At 42.0% G+C, this 21,598-nt stretch overlaps 1 protein-coding gene across 1 annotated transcript in view; it reads right to left on the bottom strand.

The window, feature by feature from the left end:
• Window positions 1-13,899: 13,899 nt before the first annotated feature.
• Window positions 13,900-21,598, bottom strand: part of LOC121438384 (NXPE family member 1-like) — a 43,445-nt gene continuing 35,746 nt past the window's right edge. Inside the window, exons 6-7 of the mRNA XM_041638704.1 lie at window positions 16,993-17,208; window positions 13,900-16,772 (exon numbers count right to left, since the gene is read on the bottom strand). Coding sequence (XP_041494638.1) covers window positions 16,237-16,772; window positions 16,993-17,208 — 752 coding nt within the window. The 3' untranslated portion in view covers window positions 13,900-16,236. The remainder of the gene's footprint in view (window positions 16,773-16,992; window positions 17,209-21,598) is intronic.

Here is a 21,598-nt window from a genome sequence, read left to right as displayed (position 1 = left end):
ATTGTCCCGGAGAGACTTACCCACAGATGTAGTTAAAATTTTCCTTTCTACCCTTTGCTCTTCCTCATCAGAATTTAGAAATTCCTCAATCTTTTCAATTCTGTTCACCATTGCTTTCTGCAATGTCTGAATCTCCTGTCCAGAATTATGTTCCAAAGCCTTCATTGAGGATTCTAAAATATGAAGTTTGTCCGTTAGAGATAACATCTCATCTTTGGACATAATTTTTATGGCATAAACCGTGCCTTCTTGTATTGACAATCTTTCCGTCAATCTGTCATAAGCTTTAGACAAAATCCGATTGTCACATTCAGCAGTTTTGATTCTCTCAGTTAATGTTTCATTTCCTACAGAAAGGGACTGAATCTTATGGTCCAGATCAGCTGTTCCCTCTTCCATAGTAATGAATTTCTCCTTAACATCAGCCTGAAGAACTTCAACCTGATTCTTGAGAAGATTGTTATCAGCCTGGAGAACTTCAAACTGATTCTCGAAAAGATTGTTATCAGTCTGGAGAACTTCAACCTGATTCTTGAGAAGATTGTTATCAGCCTGGAGAACTTCAAACTGATTCTTGAGAAGATTGTTGTCATTCTCAATTGTTTTTAAGCGTTCAATATCTACCTTAAGAATCCTGGATTCGTCTCGTAAAGACTTTATCATATTTCTATTATCAAACCATTTGGTGCCAATGAAAACTACGAATCCCAGAAGGATCCATATATGTGGGGTGATAGACACCTCTTGTAAAATCTCCCACATGGTACAATTAAAAAAATCATTAAATTCTTGAACAGTAATGTGTTCAGACATTTTATTTATAAAAGAAAATTTTTTTACCTGCAAAGATCGGTTCCTGCCAGTGGTGGTCTCTGTGTTTTTGGAGCCTGTCCTAGAACTAGCTCTTGTAGACCAGGCTGGCCTTGAACTCACAGAGATCCGCCTGTCTCTGCCTCCCAAGTGCTGGGATTGAAGGCGTGCACTACCAAGGCCTGGCAGGCCTCAAACTCACAGAGATCTGCCTGCCTCTGCTTCCCAAGTGCTGGGATTAAAGGCGTGCTCTACCACTGCCTGGCCGGCCTCAAACTTGTGATCCTCCTGCCTCTGCCTCCTTCAGCAAATCCTACCGGCGTGGGCCACCACAACCGGCCAAGACACTTTGTAACAGACCAAATCTGACGCTGTGGCAGCTTTTGTTGCAAAACCGCAAGTACTTGAGCTTCTGCTAATTCAGGCAGTGGGGTTCCGCTGCAAAACTTAGCCAAGGCAGGCAGAATGGGCCTGTGTCGCCGAGTGTGTCTCGGACTCGGCACTGGGGCCGGAGTCACGAACTGAAAAACAGCACCGGGGAGGGTGCTGAGTTAGCTAGCGGGCTACCCGCTTGAGTCGGGGGCAAAATAGCCCGACGTTGGACGCCAAAATGTAACGGCGTAAATGAATGCAGACAGAGTGTAAAAATATATATATAGCTTTAATGTAGAAATAGACTTACAGAACCACCGTTCCCGCGGAGACCAGGAAAGCAGAAGCGAGCAAGCTCGGAGCTTGCTCGCCAAATTTATAGGCAGACATTAGCCCGAGGCGAACACGCCCCTTAAGGGGCGGGACTTATCCCTACAAATATCCACATGGCAGAGTCTATACTAGGCTGTTTTGAGATTTCCTCTGCCAAAAGAATGAGTCCAAAAATCTTCACTTTAGGCTCAGGCAGACTTTTTGGACAAGGACAACAGGCAGTCACATCTTCACCAAAATATCACAAGAACGATTTCTAGGCAACATACCAAAATTTTTCTCCTCTGAAACCTCTTGAGCAAGCCCCTCACAATTCAAAAATCTCTTTGTTCCACTGTCTTCCAAGTTCCTCCCTAATAGTATGGCCCATTAAGTGGTCAACTGCTTTTCTAATCCACAGCCACAAGGTCAATATTCTTTCTTTCTTTCTTTCTTTCTTTCTTTCTTTCTTTCCTCCTTTCTTTCCTCCAGTTTTGGGGAATCTAACTCTCTCCTCTGGCCTCTGTTAGCACCCGGCATGCATGTGATACATGTACAGACACACAGGCCCTCACTATGCACATAATTAAAATTGAATCAAATATTTAAAGAGTAAAGTGAGTCACTAAACTGCCCGAGCAGCTTCCCAACCTTAGGGCCCACTCCTTCTCATCCCTTCTGTTTAGTTACCACCTTGTCAGATCTGATATCCTGTGAGCCACCACAGGGGTTGCGGACAAGTGACTGGGTCAGAGGCGGGCAAGCAACTCAAGCAGACTCCTTCCTACGACGGAGAATGGGTGACAGAGCGGGGCTGAATTTAAGAACGGAATGGTGGCAGTTGTCTTTGGAAGGGAGCTGACACAGAAGTCCCCTTCAGGAGTTATCTTTATTAGGAGAAAGGGAATCAAGGCTTGAGAGCATTATACAAGAACAGTACAATTATTCTAAGTGAGGTTTCCCTTTAAAACCTTGACAGGAGCTTTATTAAGAGGGAGCCTTCATGAGCAGGATGGAGCATAGGGCTGGGTGTGGGGAACAAACCTTCAGAGAAATTCCCTAAAGGAAAACATCTGGCTTTGTTTGTTTGTTTGTTTTCGTTTTCAGGAGTGGGAAGTAAGTTTTACACTGGGTGATTTAGTTTGGGGTAGCACAGGTGGCTAAAGAGCACGGAGGAGCCAGGTGCCAGGTAGGACCATATACATCAGGAGCAGGGGGCAGAGCCACACCACACCACAGCCTTTTAATTCTCTGCATGGGGAAGGTTTGGTCTCAGAGTGACCACTGTCTTAAAGAGACAGGCCTACATTCTGACAGATAGTGAAGAGCTCCCTGCTCCATGTTGCTAGCCCAGGATCCGTATCTTTTTTTTTTTTTTTGGTTTTTTTTTTTTTTCTTTTTTCGAGACAGGGTTTCTCTGTGGCTTTGGAGCCTGTCCTGGAACTAGCTCTGTAGACCAGGCTGGTCTCGAACTCACAGAGATCCGCCTACCTCTGCCTCCCGAGTGCTGGGATTAAAGGCGTGCGCCACCATCGCCCGGCTAGGATCCGTATCTTGATGGCTATTCTTGCTTGTTAACTTGACTACAACTGAAATTAACTAAAGACCCAAAAATGGCTGGGCGGGATTTTCTCTTTTCTCTTATATTTTTGGTTGTGAGCCTAGCCTGTAACAGCTGAGCTTCAGCCCAAATTTATCTTTTTTTTTTTTTTTTATAATTTTAGTTTTCGAGACAAGATTTCTCTGTAGCTTTGGAGCCTGTCATGAAACTTGCTTTGTAGACCGGGCTCACCTAGAACTCACAGAGATTCACCTGTCTCTGCCTTCCAAGCACTGGGATCAAAGGTGTGCACCACCACCACCTGGTTTCTTTTTTCTCAGTTAGATCATTTGAAGCAGGAAGATCCATTTCTAATCCAGATCTTTGAGCTGGGAAGATCCACCTTTAATCAGGGTTATTTCTTCTGGAAGCCTATATAAAGGACATAGAAGAGGGGAGCTCTCTCTTTTTGCCTGCTTCCTCACCCCCTCCATGCAAGTCCATTCCTTTAATGGCATTAAAGTCTACTTCTTCAAGATTTCAGCATATACTGCAGACCAGTTAAGACATCCAGCCTCATGGACTGAAAAACTTCTGGATTCTTAGACCTTCTTTACATAAGTAGCCATCATTAGACTAGCTGGACCACAGCCTATAAGTCATTCTAATAAATTTTCATGATTATGTATGTATGCATGTATGCATGCATGCATGTATTCTATAAGTTCTACTGCTCTAGAGAACCTTGACTAACACACCCATCTAGACAGATGCATATCCACTTTCCTGGTGTGTGAGGATGGCTTTTGAAAGAGGGAAACAAAACAAAGGAGGCCCACAACTATAAACCAAGTGGGACCTCGGATGATGCCAGGCAAGGGGTGAGTCCAACTGTCATTTTGACTTTAAGTTGATCTTGCGATGTAGCCAGGGATAGACTAGAACTTGTGCTCACCCCGTGTCTGGCTCCCTAATGCTGTTTTTATAGGTATAAATGACCAGATAAAGTATTTGTGGCATTAGGAACCTTGCATGCATGAGACAAGCCCTCTACCACTGGGCCACATCCCCAGCTTGTATAACTGTCATCTGAGTCGAGGTGGTAATACCCATTCTGATGTAAGCCTATTGGCTTACATAAACATTTGTTATCTGCCGCTGATAGAATCCTTATCAACACAGTGACCCAGTGGACTCAGTAGTCACTTTATTGTGGTTGAGGACCTTTATTAGATACCCTTAATGGGTCTGAAATCTACTCTTTAGCCTCTATACTTGCTATGACCAAAATAAATTGCCAATTATGATTCTTAAAATTTAAGTTCCTTATGCACGATATCCTCTGTAAAGAAAACTAATTATGTTTGTTACAACACGGGGAAAGAATAAGCAAGATTTGTGGGGTTCTGCTGGAAAATCGCTCTCTGGCAATGACGGCTGCTCCTTGTTTTAATGTTTCAATTAGAAGACAGAGAGGGACCCGCCTCAAACAAGATTAGTAACTAGAATTATGATTAGATTCACCAAGACCAATTTATTTCTGTCACTGGGGATGAATATGAGGAAAAGGAATCAGATCCCCTGTGTTGTTTGTGTCCTTAGAATTCGGGTTCCACGGCTCAGTGCAAGTGAGCTCCAGGCTGGGCACAGCGGTGAGGATGTGGTGGGAAAGAGAGAGAGAGCACAGATTAAGGTCTGAGGACTGGGAAGATGGCTGGGTGGGGAAAGCACTTGTTGGGCTAGCAGTGAGGGCCAGAGCATGTTCAGAACTCAGAACATTCCAGCACTGGCTGTACATGACTGCAACCTCAGTACTGGAGGCAGAGACAGGCAGATCCCTCTGACTTGCCAGACAACAGTGCGGCTGAACTGGTAAGCTATCTCCAAGCTCAGTGAGAGACTGAAAAAAAAAAAACCCAAAATAACAGGGAGAGAGATTTAAGAAGACACTCAACATTGGCTTCTGGGCATTGTGCATGGCTATTCGTGCACATGCTCATACACACACACACACACACACACATACACAGAGGCACACAGGTACCCACACAACCCCTGCACATAGAGATCTACTTAAAAGAAAAAAACCATAGTACAAAAAGAAAGGAATACTAACTCTCTTACCGCTACACGTAAAGCACAAGCTGCAGCAAAGTCCCTGACACATACATGTGAGCAAGGCAGGCACCATGTAAATGGCCTACAAAGCATCCTAACGCTTTCACCTAAGACCATTGATTGTCTACCTAGCTTTCTGGCCCGTGTCCAATCTCAGAAGTGCTTTTCTTCTTTAATAAGCTGCCTCTATTCCTGCTGTCATCCATTATCCTGGTCCAAGTCTTTGTTTCAGGCTCCAAGAACCCCCAAATCCCGGTGAATGTTCCCCAGACTCCAAACCATGTGCATAATAGGATGAAGATCTTACACTTGGTGACAGAAGGCTGAACATTCCAATGATTGTCTCTGTTATTGCTGTAGTGTTTCTTGGAAGGAGAGATAGTAGAGGCCCCGGACTGATCTCTGAATTTTAGTGTTCGAAGATTCCCAACATTTTGTTTAAAGGCTCTGGAAGAAAGCCTGGCACAGATTTAAAAAGTGTTGAAGTTTTGAAGCGTGTGATAACCCGCTATTGAGATGTTTCGGTGACGAAAAGAGTTTTCTGCCAAGCCTGGTGAGCTGAGTTCCAACCTGGAATCTGGAAGGTGGCAGGAGGGAACTGCTGCCCCCCAAATTGTCCTCTGATTGTCACATGTGTGTCCACACCCACTCCACCCCAAAATAAATGAAGGGCAAATAATTCAAAGATATGGAGATACAAGACAATTAAATTTAGAGCTGGTGGTGCAGTGGCCATCAGCTTCCAGGGAGTAAGAGTGTAATGGCAGAGTTTCCAGAAGGGCACGTAAGGAGGATTTATATTTTTAATATGTTTTGGTGACAGGCGACATGAATATTTTATAATAATGAAACACAAATCTAAAAGATGAATAACACCGACAACATAGAAAGATCCCATTTAATGACTTCCAGAGAACTGAACTTAAAATTTAAAATGAACATAGGAGAAATGTACTTTTAACAGCTTCGGGAGGCAGTAAATCCACCCTGAAAGAAGAAATCTCCCTCAAGGTAAGTAAGTGAAAGTTCCTTTAATAGAATCATTGATGGTATTTAGTTCAGTCTGTTTGCAAATTTCAGAAATCTGTGTCCTTTCCAAAGAATAATTGCTGGGGGCTAAGGACTTTATCTCAATATTGCATTTTTATTTGCTTTTTCTCTTTAATGCTACCCTCCCCAATCAATTAACCAACCAACCAACCAACCAACCAACCAATCAACCAACCAACCAACCCACACTCCCCACCCACTTACCCAATTAACCCAAACCAAAAAAAAAAAAACAAACAAAAAACCACTAAAAGCCAAACAACCAAAAACCTTCACGTAAGCCGTGTTCAGCAGTGTAGTATTACAATATTGCCCTTTCTGTATGCAGCAGTTTTCAAAAGCATCAACTATCTTCTTCTCCTTCCTTGATACAGAGGAGGAGGCTGGCAGATGGTGCCCCTTTTGTGTCCCTTACTGACTAATGGCTGCCAGGCGCTCACTTACTGAGCACTTGTGCCGTATCAGTAGCCATGCAAGGTTGAGTGGAAGTAGATATGAGTAAACCTGTCTTCCATGTCTGTGTGGTCCTCTACACACACCCGCCGCAGACACTCAGATTGACACTGGTGTGCTCTCTTCACTGCGGAGGCAGAGATGAACGCAGCCATCTCTCCAAACCGTGGCTGATGTTAGGGCCCACACTCAAGACATCGGCGTTGGCACGATTGTATTTTCAAGGCTGGGTCAAGTCCCTGCAGCTGTCTTTGAAGTCTAGGTGTTACTCAGCACTCAAGAAGCAAATTTTTAATGGCTTTATTCATTTAGGGATGTGGAGAAGGGCAAGAGGGGTGTGCCCCATGTGCTCCTGGAAGTCAGAGGACCCACCTGTAGGATGTAGTTCTTTCCCTCCACCATGTGGGTCCTGAGGATCAAACTCGGATCACGAGTTCCTTTACCTGCTAAGCCGTCCCATTTTTAGAAAAATATTTATTTATTTATTTATTTATTTATTTATTTATTATGTATACAATGTTCTGTCTGTGTGTATGCCTGCAGGCCAGAAGAGGGCACCAGACCTCATTACAGATGGTTGTGAGCCACCATGTGGTTGCTGGGAATTGAACTCAGGACCTTTGGAAGAACAGGCAATGCTCTTAACTGCTGAGCCATCTCTCCAGCCCGCTGTCCCACTTTTTTGAAAATAAGTCTAAGAAGCTCATCCTTTAAGCAGAAGCCTCTATAACACACTTATCCGTTTGGGCTGGAGAACATATTTGTCATTGCATCAATTATATTTGGAGCATTTGCAAACAGCCATCCTCTCTTCCTGTCTCCTTGAAAAACAGCAAGCGATGATTCTTTAATCATCCTGGCTTTGATGTGTCTTAATTATTAATATGTGCATCCACATCTTTAATGTGCAGTTACTTCACATCATCCCACCTGGCATTCTTGTACCTCCTGACATCGTGGTCTGAATCTGGGTACTTGATAATTTTGGTTGATCACTGCTTCCTGTATACATGTCATCTCATAAGAAGCAGTTTTTAAAAATTGTGTGTGTGTGTGTGTGTGTGTGTGTGTGTGTGTATTTGGCTCCTGTGTGCCAGCATCCAAGGAAGCCAGAAGAATGCACTGGATCTTTTGGGTCTGGAATGGCAGGTGGTTATCAGTCACCTAGCGTTGCTCACCCAGTTCTGCTGAGAATGGAACTCAAGTCTTCTGTAAGAGCAACAAGTGCTCTTAATCATGGAGCCGGCCCTTCAAGTCCAGGAACACTTTACCCATAATAAGGCATTCAAGGTCAAAACTAAAAGTCACTTAAAGTTTAGTAGGAGGGCTGGTGAGATGACGGCTCCATGGGTAAAGGAGCTTGCTGCCAAGCATGACGACCCAGATTTGATCCCAAAGTCCTACGTGGTGGAAAGAGAGAAGCCCCACTCAAGCCCCTTATTGAGTACGCGCGTGTGCGTGCACGTGCGCGCGCTCACTTGCACACACACACACACACACACACACACACGCACACACACTAAATGTTGTTTCTTTTTGTAATTCATTAGGAAACACAGACATAGTCATTTGAACTCTGTACATTTCACTCAGATTCACATCTCAAGTTATAAAGCTGTGGTTAAACTATCAGAATATTGCATCTTTCCTAACTTTAAGGAAAAATGTTTCCACACACAATATAGCCCCAGGCAGTGTAAGTCTGCCCTGGAGTGGATTAAACTGTGATGGCTTCCACTGAGCAAATGAAGAAAGTAGACGCTTTTCTTATAAACTTTGTGGGCTCCTGGTCATTGTGAAAGTGAGACATACAGTTAACTCTAGTAGGAGTGCCGGCAATATTCTACGAGCCACTGCATGAGCCATTTGAATATGAGACAGCACACAAAGAAGGGTGTGTGTGCCAGGTCACAAGGACACAGGACTCCTTTGGACCATGTAATTTATTCTGGAATATTCCTTCTCCCTGGGCTGTTCTTCAGCCTCTGCATTTGCCCCCTTGAACTCTGTAGGTATCACTTCCTCTAGGAAGATTCTCTGTATCCCTGGCTGAATGCGGGTGACTCCTAGGTCCCCTGGCATCCTTCTGTGACAGGTGTTACACAATATTGCAGTAGCTCACTGCTTACCTGTATTCTGTCTAGGTACGCAGTAAATGAGGGTAGGGACCATGTCTGTTTGTCGAGCCCTGTGCCTCTCATGGCCTCCCAGGTAATAGCTGTTGATTAAGTAAGTTCCGTGAATGAATGCGTCTCAGAACAGAGCCTCACCTTCTTCACAGCTGCTTCAGCGTCTCCTCCGCCAAGGCATCTCTGCCTCTCAGCATGGATCCTTAGCATAGTCAGGGTGATTGGATATTGCGCGGAACTCTCAAGCTTCCTGGTCCTTAGCTAACATCTCATTCCTTACACTGTAAAGTCAACCTTTGTCCCTCTATCTTACTCAGAAATCAGAGCATGAAAGAACTTCCTGGACTGGCGAGATGCTTCAGTGCTTGTTCTGCAAGTCCAATGACCTGAGTTTGAGCCCCGCAACCCCAACCCATGCGGAAGTGGAAAGAGCAAACTCCACAGAACTGTCCTCTGACCTCCACAGATGAGCTACATGTGGCCATGTCCAAACTCAATCTCTCTCTCTCTCTCTCTCTCTCTCTCTCTCTCTCTCTCTTTCTCCCCCCTACTTATGTTTTGTTTTGTTTTTTTTTTTATTATAAAAATTCGGGGAGTTTCGGGTCTTTAATGGGTGGGAATGGGGCATTGTAAGGTTTCTCGTGACTGGTTCCTGCTGATTTTGTGGGTGTCAAAGAGTTGAGATGCTTGACCACATCTTGGGGTGGGTGGCTGATTACTTTTGTGTTTTTTTTTTTTTTTTCCTGGCTCTGTGGAACTGGATGGCTGGCAGCTTGGACCTCACAAGATCCTGGAAAGGCAAAAAATTTTTAGATCCCGGTGATTAAGGGAGGAGAGTACCAAGATGGAAGATAAAAGTTTTTTGGGGGGCAGGTGGAAGAGGAAATTTCCCAGGGATTCCCAAGACCAGGAATTATAAGGGAAGAATTAAATAATACTTATTTTGGGCAAGTCTATTCTGTTTAGATAGGTCCAATTGGCTCTCTGAAACTTATGAAAAAAATGTTTGAAAAGAAATAAATTTTAGACATATTAACAAACTTCAAAAACTCACAAAACAGACTTTAACATAACGGGTTTATCACTGACTGCAGCAGTGTCTCCTGGATGCTAAGGTAATACCATGATGTTAAAGGAAAATAAGTGCCTTAAGATTTGCTTCATGTAAAACATTGAGGGGTCTAATAATTCCCCTTTCTAAGAATTCCTCCTTCTTTTTGTCCCTCCTCCCCACCATCTGCCATTCCAACATTATATCATTGTAATCGTAAACTTTTAATATGTCTAAAATTTATTTCTTCCCCCTACTTATGTTAATACATAAAAATTTAAGAAGTGGTTCAAATGATCATTCTCATTATAAACACAGAACTTTGTTCCCAGTTCTTAGGTGTTTATATTGTTACTCTGTTTTTAGTTCTTTGTAAAATGTGCTGAGTCCCTGCACTATTTATTATTTTTTATTTATTATTGTTGTGTGTATGTCTGATAAGTATGTGGGGATGCATGTCATGGCACCAAGCTCGATGATCTAGGTTTGATCCCAAAGGTCTACACAGCGGAAGGAGAGAACTGTCACCAGCCCATTGAGTTTTGAACGCTGCACATGCACCATGGTACACACAGGCTCCCCTTGCCCCACCTCCATACATACATGTAACGCAAGAAAGTTTTTCTTGATTTCTGCAATGACCCACTGTTCAACAATGTAGTGTTTAATCTCTCTGCGTTTTAATAGTTCTGTAAATTTTCTTCCCTCTTGATTTCTAGTTTCATTCTATCATAAGTAGATAAGAAAGATTTTTTTTCTAAGTTTTTTCTGTATTTGTTAAGACTTGCCATATGGCTTAAAACATGGTTTGTTTTGAAAAAAAATCCCCATGATGATGACAAAACTATGTTATTCTGTTGTTGGGTGGAGTATTCTGTACATATTCGTTATGTCGACTTGATCTACAACAGAGCTCTGTAAGGAGTTTCTTGGCTGACTTCGTGTACTCACATGGCCCAGCTATTTGCGAGAGTGCAGTCAGTGACACTGGAATGGGGACTGACTCTCTCTATGTCCCGCAGTGTTTGTCTTGTGAAAAAGGATGTCTATACTCTATAACTCCTTTCTTCCTTCCCTGCTTCCTAACGGGATTTAACCCTTGTTGGAACTGTGCATCGCTCCCTAGCTAGGATTTGGGTCACCTGCACTCTCTAGGCTCACCCTGTCCTGAGAACTTAGGGCTGTCATCCTCCCAGGACACTTGAGCGGAGCCGACAATAAACCCACACGTGGTCGCTCTGAAATCATACACATGCAAGTTACTGAGCAGGTTGTGTTTGTATGTTGAGGAGTATGCACACACACAAAACAACAACAACAATTAGAGAAAAAGAGACCATGGATTTGAGAGAGAACAAGGGAGAGGTGTATCGAAAGGAGGGAGGAAAGGGGTGTGTGTCGGGGGAAACAACACAGTTATATTTTAATTTCAAAAATAAATCAAAAACCTTTTAACTTGCATATTTTTACACTAAAAATCTAGTTTCCTTAATGTCATGAAGATAATATTTTATGCTATCCAACGAAATATAAAAACAGTTGCAAAATAACAGCACTATTGCTTCTTTTTTACATGTAGTGTATATATTTGACTATTGGATGGGCAAAAATTGTGTATATATTGAGATCATATCAAACATGAATAAAATTAATTTTAGCTCATAATTGTTAGAAAGTAGAGACTAATCATATTTAGTAAAAAGACTGTTGAGCCATTCAATATGCCACAATACTAAGAATGTGACCTCTTAAGTACAAAGACCTTAAGAAAGAAAAAGATCAAAACCAAGAAATTCAACAGTCAATATTATCAGAGATTTTGAACCTTCCTCACTCCACTCACCCCCATTTGAAGAATCTTATAAAAAGCCTTTCTGTGCTCTGTAATATTCAAAGGTGTCTATGATAGTGCAATGTAATGAGAACTATCAAAATACAATTCAGTAGAACTAGCAATATTACTTCTAATAAAAAGATTACTATGAAGTGTTGGTATTTTCTGTTCTATTTTTAAAAATGTGTGTATGTGTGTGTGTATGTATGGAAGAGACAATGGAAGCCAGAAAAGGGTTCCAGATCACCTAAATATGTAGTTACAGGAGGTTGTGCGCTGCCTAACATGGGTGCTGGGAACCGAATTCTCTCAGGATTTCTCTAGCTCCAAGTTCTAGTTATTCTGAGAATATATTTCCCTGGAGGAAGTATTGTCAAAGTGTCATTCTTAAATGTGTTAATCCCAGAGACAGAACAGACGAAGTGCTTTGTGTCGCCACACTAATCTGTGTTGGGTTTGTAACTACACGGCACATAACATGGTCCCACCAGCTCCTAACAGGGCCGGACATTTCCTATTGCTGCTGATATTGGCACTGTTGCACACAGATACTCTTTGTATCTGTGGTGATGGATGCCCTTATGAACACACTCTGCCGCGGGTCCTCCAAATCTAGCAGTTAAGCCCAGATATAACTCGTGATGATAGTACTTAGTATGTTCTTGCTCATGTAGTTAATACGCTATTGTTTGACAGTGTTTCCTTGCACTTATGAGAAATACAGTTTCTTATAAAGCAAAACATGTGTCGTACCAGCACTGGCCTCAGGTGTTTCATGAAGAAACACCTTGCATGAGAGGCCATGTTGATGGACTGAGCTAGAGCAACATGGATTTCTCTAAGCACGCTCTGATGTTTGTGTAACACAAGTGCCCCTGAAAACATGTTTTAGAGTGTCAGCCTGTGGTTAAATAGTGGTTGCATTTATACTTCAAAATTTATTTTTTCCTTTAAAAAATAATAATGTATTACATTTTTACGTACAGTGTGTGTGTTGGGGGGCACCATGGTGCATGGGTGGAGGTCAGAGCAGAACTCAAGGAAGTTGGTTCTCACTCTATCGTGTGAGTCAGACATCAAACCAGTTTTCTATTTTTTAAATTTTCTTGATTGAATTTATTGACTATGTAAGTCATGTGATTCAGAATGAAAACTGTGTACCAGTGTGCACTAAAGGAGTCTTATTTCTAGCCACAAATTTTCCAAGTGTTTGCAAACTACATTTTACCCATTTCTTGCTTATTTCCCATTGGTTTCTTGTCCTTGGTATAAACAAATACATTTAATTGTGTCCTTCTATTCTTATTACCCAAGAGGTTGCGCAGTACACACTGCAACATTCTTTCCCCTGCTTATCCTGGAGGTTTCATTGTTACAGTTTATAGAGTTTCCTATTCTCTTTTGATGCTGCACTGTATTGTTCTGAAAGATGCATTATAATTCATTTCACTGGTCCTCTATCAGATGCACGTTCGATTCGTTTTCCCATTTTTTGCGATCACTAATCACACTCCGATGGATAATCTTGCACATAGTCATTTTGTGTTTTTTTTTCTAGTAGCTTTCCAAATGCTGGGCCAATAGGTAAACAAATACATATGTAATTTTTCTTCACGTTCCCAAATTTCCCTCCACAGGCACCACGCCGTTCTGTGTTTCCATCAGCAATGCTTGAGAGCGCCAGCTTCTCCACAGGCCCATCAGCACAGCGTATATTCAGATCTGGATTTCTGCCACTCTGATAGATGAGAAATCTCTCAGCTCAACTTTAATGTGCATTCCTTTTTTTCTTTTAAAAAAAATATGTATTTCTTTTTCTGTGCAGAAAGGCCATTTTAATTTCTGAATTATACACATACAGGGTGAACACACATTTACTGTATGGCTAATTTTTCTCTCTGGATCTATTTCTCTTTACTTCTTAAGAGATCTCTAAATGGCGGGTGTATTTGCTTCTTTTTAAGGATATAAGTTACAAGGGCCTCCTGCCCCACTTGTCATTTACCTTCTGGTTGCTTGTAGTTTTTCTGGAGGCCATATACTGTTTTAAAGCTGTGCACACCAATTTAACAATCTGAATTTCGTGTTGAAAGTCTGGAAATAGGAAGCAAGTCCTCTATTCTGTGATCTACAAATCTCTCTTCTTCCTTTCCTTTCCAGTTTAGTGTCCTTCTCCTCCTCTCCTTTTTTTTTTTTTTTTTTTGGTTTCTTGAGACAGGATATCTCTGTGTAGCTCTGTCTGTCCTGGAACTCTGTAGACCAGGCTGGCCTCGAGCTCACAGAGATCCACCTGCCTCTGTCTCCTGAGTGCTAGGATTACAGGCATGCACCACCACTTTCAGCTATGTTTTGCTCTTTTTAATAAGCAGTTCCGAATTTAATATACTCAAACCAATCAGTGTTTTCCCTTTTGGGGACCAAAGCTAAGAGAATCTGCTTTAAGGCCACGGAGACACTGGACTGTTTAGTCTTTAACCAGCTGAGAATTGTTTCTTGTTGTTCAAGGACCTGTGTGCGTTTGTCGACTGGCGTTTGCCAGTCCTTGAAGATTTCAGGACCATCATGTGGCATTGCTGTGGCTTGGCAGGGTGAGACAGATGGTTTGGATGCTGTCAGGGTCATGTGGAGAGTCACAGTGACTGGAGTTGTATAGCTGCCATGCGCAGTGGGGTGAAACTTAGATTCTTGAACAATTATGTATTTTTATAAAGGAAGCTCTTTGCCACGCATGGGATGAGACAGAGTTGAGTAGGCTTCCCTGCTTTGTTTTTCATAATTACAGCTTTATCCCCCCCCCTGATATTTATTTTATTTCTGGAGAATAGTAGAATGTAGGAGACTTTCTTATGTCCTGCTTTCCTAGAACTTTTATTTATTCATTTTTAGGAGTTTATTTATGGATGCATGCAGGGTGTGTGTGTGTGTGTGTGTGTGTGTGTGTGCGTGTGTGTGCATACATGTGTGTGAGGGTGCATGTGGAGGTTAGAAGTCGACATCAGGTATCTTTCTCAATCTCTCTCCATCTTATTTTTTGAGGTAGGAGTGTCTCTCTGTAGATCACTGATTTTGTTAGGTTGGCTGGCCAGTGAACTCCAGTGATCTCCCTGTCTCTTCTTCTTTAGTACTGGGGTTGCAGATGTGCACTGCTGCGTCTGGCTTTTGATGTGGGTTCTGAGGATTCGAATTCAGGTTCTCACGCTTGCATAGCAAGCTCTTTACTGACAGGTCTCTCCCCAGCATCTTACCTGGACTTCTAAGTCAGAAAACAATCTTCCTCGTTGCTCATCAGTACCCTGTTTATCACACGTAAGTGACTCTATGTCAGGGCTGTCCCCGCCCTTCTGTTCTGTCACTCTCATGATTTGATAGCTTTAAAACAAATCTTGATGTTTGGAAAAGAACTTTTTTAACCCTATTATTTTTCAACAACACCTGATTTTTTTTTGGGGAGGTCCCTAAATTCCCTAAGAAAATTTAGAATGATTTCACACACACACACACACACACACACACACACACACACACACACACAATAAATTTATTTATTTATTTTAGTTCTTGTGGTCTAAAAATGGTTTCTGATTTTTAAAAATTAGTTGGGGAAAGGCAGAGGCAGGCAGATCCCTGTGAGTTCGAGGCCAACCTGGCCTATAAAGAGAGTTTCAGGACAACCAACACTGTTACACAGAGAAACCTGCCTTGAAACCCCACAACCCAAACCAATTTTTAGTGTTCATTACTAGGTTATTTTTTTTAAACACAAACATTTGTATTTGCTTACATGTTTGTCTTGTTTTGTGCTTTGGTGGCAGAAGTACAGAGATGGCATAGTCTCCCAAACTTAAAATACTTACTCTCTGTTCTTTTGCAGAAAAAGAGGTGATTTTTTTTTTTAAATCTTGGAACATAATGGCAATGACATGTCTTCTCCCTTTAACTCGCCCTGTTACTTGGTTCAGCCAAAAGTAACAGAAATCATGACTCAAACTATATTTAAAGAATAAAGATATTGAGCTAGAAAGATGGCTCAGTGGTTAAGAGCATTGCCTACTCTTCCAAAGGTCCTGAGTTCAATTCCCAGCAACCACATGTTGGTTCACAACCACCTGAAATGAGATCTGGTGCCCTCTTATTTATTAACATGGAGATAAACGTAGTGTATTCTGGGATTGTCCTTCACGTCTAGTTTTCTTGGCTTAATATCCCATCTCCATAGTCATTGTTCTTAAGTTTGTATTCTTTCGAGATTATGACTCCTGTTTTTAATCAAGGAAGCTTTCCGCATAGCTCAGCCCCCTCCACCTGACTAGGTAATTAAGGATAACCTTGAACTTCTGTCCTCCTGAGTGCTGGAATTACAAGCAAGTGCCACATTGCCCTGCTTGGGTGGTGCTGAAAGAACCCAGGGCTTCATGCATGCCAAGCAAGCACCCTTTCAACTGAGCTGCGTCTCTATTCCAAGACTGATTCTTTGAAATTTGATTTTTCTTAGACCCTAAACTGAATAAATCTTTACTGATGAATCACACGGCACAGCCAGTGGACACCGGCTCCAAGGGATGGCGCTTTAGCAGATATAGTTTAAAAACATGGCAATCTGATTCCCAATCACTTGCTCAGGCGGGTGGAGAATATTACTGTGACATGCTATGGTCATGTCCCAGGCATCAATGATACCCACACGAAGGTCTTTGAAAATGTCCTTCAAGGTTAGATACTGAATATAACCGTGGAAGTCTCCGAATTTCTCTGTATCTATGTACATCTCCCTGATGTTCTCTGTCTTAATGATGACTTTAGTGTCCGGGGCTCTGAGGAAGAGTCGTTCAATAGCGTTTCGGATACTGATGGCTCTCCGAATGAAAAGTTCCATGGGGAAGGGTCTGAAGTGCTGGCCCAGGGTAATGGCGATGGCAGTATCTTTGTCACCTAGTAAGCGGTCAATTTCCTGCGGAATATAACCGTCATCTATCACGGAGTAGAGATTGACCGTAATGAAAGGATGGCTGTGCTTCTTCCATTCCACCAGAGTGTGCCCTTCAGCATCCAGGAGCATATGTTTCTTATATATTCCAGTCCCATGAAGATCAAAAGGCTTCAATTCTGACAAGAACACAGAAAAGATCTTTCACTAGAAGATGATGAATAAGTGTCAAAAGAGCAATATTTTTGAGTGGTAGATTAAAATATATATTTACAGATTCAAACCCAAAAGGTAAAATAAGATTAAAAAAAAAAAAAACTTGGCAGAGAGGAGGGAGACCATCCTCAAAGCACTGTAAGGTGCTTTGATTCCTGAAAGAATATCAAAACAATTACATACTTTTCGCAACTTTGGGCAAGTATTCGATCCATTGGCGCAGCGTCGAGTCTCCCAGGAAGTAAATGAGTTTCCTTTTCAAGCAGTCATTTATCTGACTGGAGTTCAGCAGACTCTGCTTGCACTGGGCTGTTACCCATCTTCCTTGAAAAGTGTAACCGCTAGGTGTGGGAATCTCTGTTCCGATCTGACATTTCTTTCCCCTGTTTTCTTCTCTCTCTGGTAACAGATATTGGGGAAAGTGGTTTTGATGGCATGAGTCAAGCAGCCAATCTCCTCCCTTGGTTCCCCTCCCACTTTCTTTGTCTTTTTCTTTTTCTAACTACTTAAACTTTTTCCCCTGTTACTTTATTTTTGATTATTAGTTATGGTTTAGGCATCCCAACTCTCTCATTCTCTCTCTCTCTCTCTCTCTCTCTCTCTCTCTCTCTCTCCCTCTCTCTCTCTCTTGCTCAGGCAGGGTCTCACTACATAGCCTTGGCTGCCCTGGAGCTCACTCTGTAGACCAGCCTAGTTTTGAACGCAGAGATCCACCTGCTTTGCTCCTGAGTGTTGGGATTAAAGATGTGCACCACCGTACCAGGATCCTCTTATTTTTTTGTAATAATAAAAAATATAGCAAAAATTATTTATTCTTACAAATAAGCAGTGAAAAAAATACTGTGCTCTGAAAATTCTTTTGCTCCCCTTGCTCAGTCTTTTGAATGGTTTTGGGTCATCTCAACTCCTCTCTGTTCGTTTTCTTCTAAATCAGCTCACGAGCTCAGAGAGATATTTTTTCCTTTCTTTGTCTTTCCCATTGGCTCTTGGGTGACAGTGTCTCTAACCTGAGCAGTGTTACAGTAGCCCGCCAGCTGGCATCCTGACCAGCAGATCTTACACTTACCTCTGTTTCATCAGAGATTAATTGACAAAGGCTTGATACTCAAACTGAGTAGTAGGATTCCCTTTAGGCCCTTTAGGACGAAATGCCCAGCTCAGTGGTGTCTTAGTAGGGCTTTGCTAAAAGTGGTGAGTTGCACCTGACATAAACTAACAATAATCTGAGCTGCTTTCTCAAGTCCCTCTTCCATGACAGCTGTGTCACGGTCCGCCTTCCTGGGCATCCTGGAGGCAGGGCACCTGGAGTTTTATCATAACAGAGCATGGCTGTTTACATCATGCTTTTTTTTGCCATTCTCTCCATGCTGGTATACTACACACACACACACACACACACACACACACACACACACGTGTGTGTGTGTGTGCGTGTGTGCCATGATGTGCTATGCCTCTAGAGGTCAGTGGACAACATGCATGGGTCAATTCTTTCCTTCTACTGTATTGGTCCTAGGGATCAAAGTCCTGTGGCTAGGGTTGGTGACAAATGTCTTTCCCTGCTAAGCCATCTTGCTGGTCCCTGCTTGGCCTGCTGTATCCATAGGTGCTGTATCCATGAACCAAAAGAATCATGCATGAAAGGTATTCAGGAAAAACATTCTTCTGTACTGAACACGTAAATACTTTTCTTTCTCATCAGTGCTCCCTCCGCAGCATTGAATTATAATTACTTACTCAGCATTTGCCCTCCAGCAGGTATTAGGAATACTCTAGAATACTCTAAAGTCCGTAAGAAGTTGTGCAGAGGTTATAAGGTTATATGCAAATGATAGGCCATTTTATGTAAGGAATTTGAACATCTACATATTTAGGTATCCAAAGTGGGTCCTGAAACCAATGCCCCAGGGGCAGCTGTTATTTGTAACCTATGGACAAAGTAACAACATGGTACTGGTGACAGAATGAGAAAATACGCCTAGAATAAACCCTCAAATTCTAGTAATTTAGTTGCCAAGTGGTATTTCCTTTAATTCCATTAATTATGTTTCCATTTTTCTGTGACACAGTTGGGCTTCTAGAAGACTTGGCAGCATGGCACAGTAAACAGTCAAACACTGAGTATAGAACCTTCGGGCCCATCATCACTAAATATTTTCTGCTTTGAGAATTAACTGATAAGATAATCTATAAATTTATTTGGATGATAACCCACTATAAACAGACAAACCCTGCAATTTTTCTCTAAAACATATCATGTATAAACTTGTATGCCAGGGCATTGTTTTCTTTCTTTTTTCTTTTTCTTTTTATGTTTTGGTTTTTGTTTATTTGTTTTGTTTTTGTTTTTCAAGGCAGGGTTTCTCTGTGTAACAATCCCGGTTGTTCTGGAACTTGCTTTGTAGATCAGGCTGGCCTTGAACTCACTAAGATCTGCTTGTCTCTGCCTCCCAAGTGCTGGAATTAAAGGTGTGCGCCACCACTGTCTGACTTTGGTTTTCAAGATGGGGTTTCTCTGTGTAGCCCTGGCTGTCCTGGAACTCACCCTGTAGACCAGGCTGTCCTCGAGCTTACAGAAATCCTCCTGCCTCTGCCTCCTGAGTGCCGGGATTAAAGGTGTGTGCCACCCCTTGGGGCATTGTTTTTTTTTCTTTTTTAAGCATAATCTCTTTTTTAAAAAATTTATTTATTTATTTATTCATTCATTCAGTTATTTATTATGTATACAATACTCTGTCTGTGTGTATGTCTACCACCAAAAAAAAAATCTTCAAACTTGTGACTATGTTGCTTTTTATGGCAGAAGAAATTTTCTAGATATAACTGAGTATTTGGGCTTGTGATGGAGATTGTTCTGTTATCTGGGTGAAAGGCCAACCCCAGCTCATCAGTTGAAGATGGAGGCAGCAGGATGGACAAGAGAGCATGAATATTTGACATGGTTGTGGCTCTGGAGACTGAGGGTAGGCTACAAGGGATGTGGGCAGCCTCTAGAAACTGCAGAAGGTGTAACAACACTCTTCTTTTGAGCCAGGAAGACAATGCAGTCAACTGTGCCTTGACTGAGGGCAGTTAAGTGTGATGGTTTGAATAGAATGGCCCCCAGAGACTCATCTGTTTGAATGCTTGGTCCACAGGGAGTGGCACTATTAGGAGGTGTGTCTTTGTTGGAGGAAGAGTGTCACTGTGGGTCAGGCTTTGAGGTCTCATATGTGCAAGATGTAGAACTCACAGCTCCTTCTCAGGCACCATGTCTGCCTGCATGCCACCACGTTCCATCATGACAACAATGGACTAAACCTCTGAACTATAAGCCACACCCAATTAAATGTTTTCTTTGATAAGAGTTGCCATGGTCATGGTGCCTCTTCCCAGCAATAGAAACCCTACGACAGGGAGACTTATGTTAAGCATCTGAAACATCAAGCTGAAACAGTATGTCTTCCCCTCATCTTACAGCACTGGTCACAGTGGCGGTAAGAAGCGAATGCAGAGAAACCACTGTCCTTTCAATGTGAAGTCATTCTATCTGGAAGCCGCACATTTTCTTTTATTTCATACATCATGTCCCTTGGTGACACCTATAAGGATCCTCCTCTAGGTCACACTCAGTTCTTCTGTTGTGAACGAGCATCACTCTTTGAAGCACTTTCTTCCTCGTTTGGACCGTGGCTTTAAAACTCTGAGAAATGCCACCAAACTCTCTAACATGATGTTTAAGGATGACAGCGGTTTAGAGTCTTGCTGTTTTCTAGCCTTATCCTTGGTTATAGTCTACACTATGTCTACCAGACTGGCCTATTAAAGTTACTCATGACAATTTCGCCCATTACTAGAGTTTATCTGATCAAAAGCCATTGGTGGAAAAGTGCAGGATGACGTAGTGAATCTCAGCCACTCTGACGAAGAGTGCTTTGTTAGAGAGCATCACAGGGTGCTCCTCTTCCTCCATCTCAATTAACAGCTACAGAGACAATTTGAGTTATTCAAATTTAACCGATTCCGTGCATGATTATTACTTACATCTGTCAACTTCCCTATGGGCTTAATGAGATCTATTTTTCTATTTTTCCCTCATTTCCTGACTGCAGGTATCTTTCTGAGGCAAGCCAAATGCTCATTGGAAAGGAAGCTCTGCATATGGCTTCTTCACAGAGTCAGTAGGCTGAACGGTTTTTATAAGACCAGCTTTCTAAGCCTTTATTTTTTTCTCCATCTTCCCACAGTGCCTCATTATCCACCAGACCTTCAATAAGTATTTGTTGAACAAATGAATGAATATTGGCAATAAATTCTGACATGTTGCCAAGTATATGGGTGTTATTGATAAGCTAAAGTTGGCTTTGGGGGAAGTTGCTCTGGAGATTAGGCAGTGTAAATATTCTTTCCTATGTAATGTTGCTTTGTTTTGCCATTGAACATTTAATAAGATCCAAATGCCATATAAATTTGGTAAGTGGTACAGCTAAATGTTAGAGACAATGCTAATGGAGATTTAGGAACTAAATCTACATGGGCTGGAGAGATGGCCCATATAAGAAACTAAACCTACAATGCTGAAGCTACCATTATCCACCAAAGACATCCACACAGTAGCTAGGGCACTAGGATATGACTTCCTAGGTGAAAGTATGAATGGCTAGTATTGATATTTGAAATACTCGGATGAATCTAGGCATAGGCAATGTAAGTTATCAACAGAATACTAAATAATTTATTTGAATTGGTTTCGATCTGCAACATCCAGCCTGTTAGGTATCATAGATACTTATTAGGAATTGTAATCTAG

This window comes from Microtus oregoni, unplaced genomic scaffold (genome assembly GCF_018167655.1).
Source record: "Microtus oregoni isolate MIOR12 unplaced genomic scaffold, Mior012 000055F_ref0000237, whole genome shotgun sequence".
In the NCBI taxonomy this organism is placed as follows: Eukaryota; Metazoa; Chordata; class Mammalia; order Rodentia; family Cricetidae; genus Microtus; species Microtus oregoni.
The sequence above is the reverse complement of the archived record's forward strand: the minus strand, read 5'-3'. Positions and strand labels throughout refer to the sequence as shown.